Source organism: Marmota flaviventris, chromosome 5 (assembly GCF_047511675.1).
Source record: "Marmota flaviventris isolate mMarFla1 chromosome 5, mMarFla1.hap1, whole genome shotgun sequence".
In the NCBI taxonomy this organism is placed as follows: domain Eukaryota; kingdom Metazoa; phylum Chordata; class Mammalia; order Rodentia; family Sciuridae; genus Marmota; species Marmota flaviventris.
In genome coordinates this window covers 145,938,908-145,948,076 of record NC_092502.1, presented here as the reverse complement: position 1 = coordinate 145,948,076, position 9,169 = coordinate 145,938,908, and the positions used below count along the sequence as shown (strand labels likewise).

The 9,169-nt window shown below is 42.4% G+C and overlaps 1 protein-coding gene across 2 annotated transcripts; it reads left to right on the top strand.

The window, feature by feature from the left end:
- Positions 1-229: 229 nt before the first annotated feature.
- On the top strand, positions 230-8,767 carry Capsl (calcyphosine like). 2 transcript variants are annotated; one of them, XM_027936230.2, is made up of 4 exons: positions 230-366; positions 4,269-4,446; positions 4,720-4,929; positions 8,506-8,767. In XM_027936230.2, exons 1-4 carry the CDS (start codon positions 230-232, stop codon positions 8,605-8,607), a joined length of 627 nt encoding a protein of 208 aa, XP_027792031.1. In that variant the 3' UTR covers positions 8,608-8,767. The 2 variants fall into 2 exon arrangements, with proteins under 2 accessions (XP_027792031.1, XP_071467989.1); XM_071611888.1 differs by lacking the exon at positions 8,506-8,767 and adding an exon at positions 5,799-5,853.
- Positions 8,768-9,169: the final 402 nt, after the last annotated feature.

Here is a 9,169-nt window from a genome sequence, read left to right as displayed (position 1 = left end):
TGAGCTGGGGAAAGCAGATGGCCTCAGGACAAGGTCAGTAAGTAATAAATATTCCAGGCACACAGTCAGCTTGGTTAAAAATTGGAAATTCTGGGAGGAGGTTTGAGACTATTCCTGGGAGATCTGATGGCAAAGTGAGCTGTAAATTTCCTTCTCAGCAAGGCTGCTATCTCCTGTTCAGCCAGAGGCAGGTGGAGCTCTGCTAATGTGCTGTGAACTCTCCTCTCAGATGGCAGGGACAGCACGCCATGACCGAGAGATGGCCATCCAGTCCAAGAAGAAACTCACCACGGCCACGGATCCCATTGAGAGACTCCGACTGCAGTGCCTGGCCAGGGGCTCTGCAGGTATCAAAGGACTTGGCAGGTAGGATGCAGGAGTAGAGAGGCTGGTGGTGGGGGGGTCCAGGTGAGGCTAGAAGTGGCTTCGTGATCTTGGGCCGAGTCATTCCCTTACTTGTGAAATGCAGAGTTTGGAAGAGTTGATCTCTCAGGTCTCTTGTGACCATTTTTAGTTCTTAATCCCAGATTCAGCAAGGCCCAGGTGTGGCTGAAAGAGGGCAGGGCTCCCGAGGTAAGGGGAGAGGCACAGCCAGGTAGCACAGACTCCTAGCAGGACAATGAGACAGGAGCTCCCAGAAGCTGAAGTACAGGCTGGGTTGGAAGAGGAAGAAAAGAACAGTGGTTTGGCAGTGATTATAGAATTTGGGGTTCTGTTCTCAGGCAGTCTTGTCTTTCTCATCTCTAGTGGCACTGGGATTGCCTGTGGGATAACTGACAGGTCACTGCTATGGGTGTCTCTGTCTTGATAGAGCCAATCCTCACACCCTCTGGTAGTGTGCCACCCTCAGGGCTGAGAAACCCAAGGGCAAAAGGAGACTGTGAGCCCCTAAGGGCAGACCCTGTGCATTATAACAAACTACACTGAGAGTCTGCTGTGGGCCAGACATTGAGCACACCTTGGAGGATTCCCAGAGAACTAGGCTTCTCCAGCTCCCATGGAGGGATGAGACTTTGAAGAGCGAGAGTCATGTAAATGGGGCCCTTGGTGGTAGGAGCAGTTGTATGTTGGAGAAGTACAGAAAGTCAGTGGGAGAGACACCCAACTCTGCATCCAGAGGTTGTGGAAGGCTTTAGGTCCATCTGATATCACCTTAAACCATCCCAGGTATCAGACTTGGAGCTCTGTCAGAGGCCCAGGCTGCAGGTGTGTGAAGCCTGGTGACCACATGGTCACAGTCCAAAGGCAAGTCCTCTTCCTTCAGTACCATCTCTTCAACCTCTTCCTCTTTCAGCTGGCGTCTCCCTCTTTCTCAGAGCAGTCTCCTTAGGAACCCTGCTTTTCCCTCCACTTCCTGGTCCATTCAGTCCACTCCTTCCTGCTGATGGCGCCCTCTCCACTTCTTGGTGCCATTACACCCTGCACTTTCTTCAGCCCTTCACTGTGAATAGATGTTACCTCATCCCTGGCCTCTCTTACTGGCCTCTGCCTTCTCTAAGTCTCTCCTCAACTCAGTGGAGGCAGCTCCTTCCCTCCACCCTGCACTAGGGTCTGTTGACAGGTAGACACTCTCCTTCACTCTGATCCCAGATCCCAGGAAATATTCCCTCCCTTGGCTCATTCCCCCCTTACCCCCCCCCCCACTCCCCCCCCCCCCCCCCCCGCCAGCCTGCCTTCAAGGGCACTCCCCTTGTCTTCTGACTAAGACCAGAATGAGTCTGTCATGACTTCAGCACCTTTGCTTTTTTGACATCAAAGTCTGATGGTTTCCAACAGTTTTCCTTCTCAGTCATTCCCAATTATGGCACAAATGCAGACATTTCCCAAGATTCTTCTGCCAACATCTTTAATTCACTATACATCTCACCCACTCTGGAGTTGAGCTCATCTTTACTCTGGCTCCTTCCACACTCTCAGCATCAAGTCTTCTCCTGGGCTCCAAACTCATCACGTAATTTATATCCCCCCCCCCTTCTTCTTCTTCTTCTTCAGGAACGATGCCTGGTAACTTGTTAACTAGCCAGTTACCTAGTGAATATCTTTGAAAGTTGTCTTACTGTCCAAAATAAAATAGAATTAATCATCCCTTCTTGCAAACAGAGCTTCCCCTGCAGCCCGGACCCTTTCAAGCCACTCTAACAGTTTCTTGGGTTGGAAACTCAGGAAGTACCTTCATTGACCACCACATTAATGACTCTTGTTCTACAACATCTTGTGAACTCTTTTCTTATCTTTATCTCAATTGCTTATGTGCAGGCACTAAGCATCTTTCCTAAGATTTTCTTAATGGCTTTCTTTGCTCTCAGGTTTTTGTCTTCCAATCATTCAGTCGCTATTGTTAGAGCTCTCTTAACTTTTATTTTTATGATGTCACTTCTCATGAAAACTACTGAATAATGACTGTTCTTCTGGTTTTTCTCTCTCTCAATAAGCTCCTTAAAAAGACAGAGATGGAGTCTCATTACCTTTGTATTCCTCCTCACAGGGCTTAGTGCAAAGTTTGGCACCTTATAAGTACCTAATCAATATTAAATTTTATTGAATAACATAAGATGCTTAAATGACAAATTATTTATTTTGAATTTACATATATTTTATAAATTTACATATATTTTACAAAGAAAATCCATTTCCTGTATCAGTGTGATTTGTTTGTAAATTTATCATTTGTTCATCCAGAAAGTGAATTTTGACAGAATGACCATAACATTGTAAACATGTAACAGCAAAACAAACAAACAAACAAACAAATAAATAAAAATAGTCAGGTCTCCTCCCTCTGGAATCTATGTGATGCTCTCATGCAAAGTGTTCTTTTTGATTTTTACATAAAGTGTGAAATTCAGAGGAGTAAGAATCTATATTATTGTTACAAAAAACTAACAGGCAAAAGCGTAAGTTGTGACTTGAAAATTGTACATTATTTTAGCATTCATGTGGAACCAAAGATTAACTGACAGTCTTTTACAGTAAAGTGAGACCCAGAAAAGTTACAACTTATGCCTAAAGTCACAAAGCCAGTTACCAGTAGAACTGAAAATTAAGCTCAGGTTTTTGAGATCCTAACGGAGAACTCTACCTGTCAGAATACTAGCAAGACAGAAAATGCCCAGAGCTGTTCTGAAGGTAGTGGCAGATGATAGAGGAGAAAGGGAATGTGTGAAGGAGGAAGATCATGTAATAGGGTGTGATGAGATGGATGGAAGAACCTGAAGCATTACAATTAAACAAAATTAGAAGCTATGTTATTTCTTTCATGAGAAGGACATAAGTACCTTGTGGGTGGAGGTGATCCAACATAGCTGGATATAATGAGGCATGTTTCTAAGTGCAGTCTTTCTGTAACTAACACAGTATTTATATGTTTTATATGGTCAGTGGATTATGTTGAAAAAATGAAAACCAACATTTATACTCTATGATAGGTTCTGGGGATCTTATCAAGAAACATAACTTAAAATAGGATTTTTGATGTACTTACTTATATTTTTTTGCTTTCCTTTAATTGAAAGATGGAAAGGGTTTGGGTCTTTCTGAGTCAATAAGCAAAGTTTGGATGCCTAAAAAAATTTATATATGGTGTGAGTTCTCCATTACTGTAACAAAATACCTGGGAGAAACAAGTTACCAGGAAGGAAAGGTTTATCTTGGCTCATGATTTCCATGACCACTCTGTTGCTTTTGGGCCTATGGTGAGGTGGCACATCCTGGTGAGGAGTGCATGGTGGAGCAAAGCTAGTCACCTCATGGCAGCTGGGAAGCAAAGAGGGAAAAAAAAAAAAAAACTGGAAGAGGCTGTGGTCCCAATGTCCCCTTCAAGGGCACTCCCCTGATGAGCTAACTTCCTTACAATGGGACATACCTCCTAGAAGTTCCTCCATCTCCCAATAGTTCCATAGGCTCTTGACCAAGCCTTTAACATGGGCCTTTCTGGCACATATCATATAATTAGAATCCCACAATGCAATTGTGTGTGAGTGTGTGTGTGTGTGTGTGTGTGTGTGCACGCACGCGCGCACGCATGTGTGTGTGTGTGTGTGTGTGTGAGAATGTGCATGTGTGTGGTTTAGGGTTTATTTTTCTTTTTGAGAGGCTGAGAAGAGGCTTTCCAATTTTGGCAGGGCACAGAGAAGAATCTCAGACTTCTGTATTTCACTTTGAGAAACCTTGAGTCATTTTCTTTCTTAAATCTTTACACTTATACCTTGTTCTTTGTGGGGATTTTTTGCTTTTGTTTTTTACTTTGTGTGTGCGTGTGTTTTCTTCAGAGTGTTTCGAATTATGGATGACAATAACAACCGAACCCTTGATTTCAAAGAATTTGTAAAGGGGTTAAATGATTATGCTGTGGTCATGGAAAAGGAAGAGGCTGAAGAGCTTTTCCGGAGATTTGATAAAGATGGAAATGGAACAATAGACTTCAATGAATTTCTTCTCACTTTAAGAGTAAGTAGGCTGTGAATCAGCGTGATCTGCCAGGTTTGGCTTTTACGTGGTTTGGTTCGGCTACTTTGAGGTTTGGTTTTCGCAAGTTGTTTGTACACTGTGGGCAGGAGACTGCAAATGGGCTGAGAGCCTGTTGTGAGCAATCATAGTCCCATCCCATGTAGTGGTACACAAGCTGGTCCACATTACAGAGGGTGTAAGATATTTCATCATGTGTAATACAGGAAAGGCTCATTGGCATATGTGTGTATGTGTATGTGTCTGTTCATCTAGCCTCCCATGTCCAGAGCCAGAAAAGAGGTAATTATGCAAGCTTTCAGAAAGTTAGACAAGACTGGAGATGGTGTCATCACAATCGAAGATCTTCGCGAGTTGTACAATGCAAAACACCATCCAAAGTACCAAAATGGAGAGTGGACAGAGGAACAGGTCTTCCGGAAATTTCTGGATAACTTTGACTCACCCTATGACAAAGACGGACTGGTAAGTAAAAAAGGTTTGATCTAAATGAAATTTCTCCTATTTGGTTTGAAAGTTTTTAATAGGAAATAGGCCCAAAGCCTTAGAAATTTTAACACATTGGTACTGTATGTATAGAGGTCATCTAGAAAGTTGAAAAACAAAGTAATAAAATAGATCTCTCTCTCTCTCTCTCTCTCTCTCTCTCTCTCTCTCTCTCACACACACACACACACACACACACACACACACACACACCAGTAGGGGATCCTGCTGTACTCTTCATATGCAGCTAGACACATTCCTATGACATAGACTTCAATAAAACATATATAACTTCAAAATGAGACCACGATTCAGTTTTCTGCAACAAATTCACAAGGCTTTTCATTATGTTTTGGTGGCTTTTACATTTATCCGTATGGGCATCATTAGTCATCATCCTTTGCTACGTGGAAATGGCTTATCAAAAAGCAACTTTTGATAAAGGGAATTTCAGATAAGAGAATTTCCCCTGGTTCTTCTCTTTAGCATGCTTTGAGATTTACTTGCATTTCTAAGTTAAAATGAACTTGAAAACAAAGCAACCACCTCGTCTCCATTAGCTGTTATCTTCAAGTTATAAAAGCACAGAATACTAGGGTAAGGAATTATATTCCCATCATTGTATCTAAGATGAGAGGAAGATGTCATCTGTGTTTTATCAATAGCCATAAATAGATTGATTATTTATTTATCTATTTGCACTGGGGATTGAATCCAGAATGCTTAACCACTGAGCCACATCCCCAGCCCTTTTGTACTTTTTATTTAGTGACAGGGTCTCACTAAGTTGCTTAGGGCCTCGCTGAGTTGATGAGGTTGGCTTTGAACTTGTGGTCCTTCTGCCTCAGCCTCCTTAGCTGCAGGACTACAGGTGTGTGCCTAGCAAATGAATTTGAAAGCAACAACAATGGTAAAACCCAAAGCCAGTTTTCTTGGGTGACCTAAGGGTCATGGTTGTGGAAAGGGGATTCTCTCATCGGCCTCAGTCAACAGCGGTAGAACCTAAGGCATGTTGCCTCTTAACCCCTTGCAACACCAGAAAAGGTAAGTGGGGCACTGGACAGGAAGAAGAGGTGGTGTTTACTGGAGGAAAGAAATAAGCCTTGCCCTCTGAAGGGAATTTCCCCAAGCTTTTCCCATGAAACTTTATTGTGAGTTGTAGTGTCAAGGGGTGGGGGACAGGAAATACTGATGTTTTCTTGTCAAGGATAGAGAAGTTCCCTCTATTCTAGGTCAAGGGATTGTAGAGGTACATAAAAAAAAGGGGTCTAGATTTTGTAGAGCAGCCCGATGCTTAGGACAGAAACAACGGAACTGTGCATTTTCTTCCAGTACGACTGGCTTTTGATCTCGGAGATGTCAGTGGAAAAATAGCCAACTGCCATTTCCCCTCATTGGCCCAACTCCGGGCAGACCCCGGGTGTCTCTTGCCTCCTTCTGCAGGTGGTTCCTCCTCACTGCCAAGGGAAACCTCAGCTGCCCTTTTCTCTAACTCACACAGAAGAGCCAGTTGTTGTGATTCAGATGATTTAAAGTCCTTCCTCCTGCCCCTTTTGACATTTATCTTAATCAGCCACATTAATCTCTCAAATACTCTCAAAGGTTATTGGTTTTTTTTTTTTTTGCAGTTACAGCATTTGATGCCACCTGAATATCACAGACTTTGTAGTCATACCCAACCCAGAGTTCACGATCATCACTGGGGGATGTTTTATTAAGAATGAATGTTGGTGGCTGCCCTGCAGAACAACAGAGCCCAACTTTTTTCTTTTTTTGGTGAAGCCCTAGGATTTACATATTTAATAAATGTGCCAGTTGTCTCCTATGTACATTCAAATTTGAGATCCTTAGCTCTCACAAATCAGACATTCCTGTTTTTAATTAGTAAATGCCCATCAATATGCACATGAACCTCAGTTAGCATAATGATAAATCTGGGCAACATTTATTGAGCACTTATTAACTGGGCATTATGCTTACAGGGGCTTAACCCCTGAAGGGCTTACAGGGGTTTCTCATTTAATAGGCATGATAAAAATGTTCAGGAGAAATGATTCAAACTTTTGTACTTTGAATCATATTTTAAATGCATAAGAATTGTTGATACAGAGAAACTTTATAGTAAATTTTTTTAAGAAAGAAAATAAGTTGCTTTTGTGCATATACTATTTATTTGTATTTGTAGACCACAGTTCCACTATTGGCTCAGCTAAATGCCTTTCATCCTAAGCCCTTTTTTTTGTTTTTGTGGGATTAGGGGTGAGGGTAGAGGGTAAGACAAGGAAGAAAAACTGTGGGTTCTGTGACTTTTTTTTTTTTTTCTTTTCTGTTTACTTAGAATTTTGGCAAAAAAAGAAAAAAAAAAGGCAAGTGGGTCAATGAACTCCTATGATCCTTGGAAGAGATAGACATGCTACCAAAAATGTGGCGCGGGAAGAGCGTGCTGTTATGGACAGAGTTTTTTTGGTTCTTTATGGATTTCCCTCTTTGTGATGTTTTCAGTTCCTAATGAGTGCTGAAAATTGTGGGTTAATTAGAGAACAATGAATTTCCCAATCAGCCATCAATATTGTGCCTGCATCTGGCATATATGAAGATCTGTGTTTTGGGATAAATGAGCACCTTCGAGGTCCAGCAGGACACGTCTTTCCTGACTCAGCACATCATGTCAGCCAACACAGTTGGAGTGCACACATTACCCACTCCCATGAGCACAAAAGACTGACGGGTGTTTTTCCTTCTTTCCAAAAGGAAAGTACTATAAAATCCTAGTATGGATAAATACACTATGACATTGTCTTAATCAGCCACATTAATCTCTCAAATACTCTCAAAGGTTATTGGGTTTTTTTTTTTGCAGTTTCAGCATTTGATGCCACCTGAATATCACAGACCTTGTAGTCATACCCAACCCAGAGTTCACAATCATCACTGGGGGATTCCAGAGAGACAGTCCTAGGCTTAGAATGGAGAGAGAACCTGGTAGGGTGGGAGGTGGGGACAGGAAGCAATGGTCTTGCTCACTCTGTGCCTTGGATGAGTAGTTTTTATCTTGGAAATGCATGAAAGCCAGGCCAGTTGACCAGATATCTGTTTCTTTACCCACAGGACGACTCCAGGTTCTGAAAGATGAAACTTGCCTTATCTTGACACAGGACCTGGCATGTTTTGGATGGGCCACAGGAAGACAGTATTAAAGACCACTTGTTTCTTATTCGGAATTTCAGTCTTATGTATTCGGACCCCTGGGCTGCTGCTCATAAAGAAAAGATGACGCCATGTCTTACTTTCCACTTAGGCTGATCTGGACGTTTTCTAGACTTCCTTCCTCACCTGCCCTGAGCCTCTCTTGCGGCCACCCCCAGCTTGGCTTTGCCTTCGCTTTTGCTTTAGATCTGTTACTTGGTGTTGATCACACACACACACACACACACACACACACACACACAACCTCCTTGACTGAAGTTTTCCTTCTTTTTGCAGGGACGGAAGATGGATCTCCATTAAAAGGGACTGAAACAAAGTTTGTTTTGGTGTTTAACTTTTTCACTACAGGTGACCCCAGAGGAGTTCATGAATTATTATGCAGGTGTGAGCGCATCCATTGACACTGATGTGTACTTCATCGTCATGATGAGAACCGCCTGGAAGCTCTAAATGCATGATTTGGGGACCAGGCCTTGGGGACAGCCACGTGACTCTAAATGATTAAACCTCAGCTCAAAAATCTGGATCATATTTGACTTCATGTTCATTCCAGTGTTTCTTCCTGGTCAACATACTGCATTTTTTTTCTAGGGGTAAGAAAAGGGCAGAAATAAAGACTCTCAGTAGTTAACTGTGAGCTTGCCTCCTCTGAATCTGTTTCCTTAGCTCTAAAATAGGGATCGAATAGAATCACAACTGTGTAGTTCCTAGTGCTACAGCCAACGTGTGCAACTAATTAACATTGCTTTTCTTCCTTGGCTATTAATGAAAGTTTGAATACTTTAACTATAACCACACCTCCTACCCACTCTCTTTCTTCACCTCCTTTTAGATGGTCCACTTCTAGGTGGGGAAATACTTCTATTTTTATGACCTGTAAATCTTTAGTGCTTCAGTCTCAATTGGGGACCAGAAAGAGACCACATGTTAGCCTCAAGTTCTGCAACTGAATCTTGAGTTTCCTACTCAGGGCTTAGAGGAGACTTGGTTTGTCAAATAGATTGAAACAGCT

Excerpts from the sequence above, each read along its gene's own strand:
- Capsl (XM_027936230.2), top strand. The coding sequence starts at position 230 with ATGGCAGGGACAGCACGCCATGACCGAGAGATGGCCATCCAGTCCAAG. Across the intron at positions 367-4,268 it reads GGTATCAAAGGACTTGGCAG|AGTGTTTCGAATTATGGATG; the intron begins GTAGGATGCAGG and ends TGTTTTCTTCAG. Across the intron at positions 4,447-4,719 it reads AATTTCTTCTCACTTTAAGA|CCTCCCATGTCCAGAGCCAG; the intron begins GTAAGTAGGCTG and ends CTGTTCATCTAG.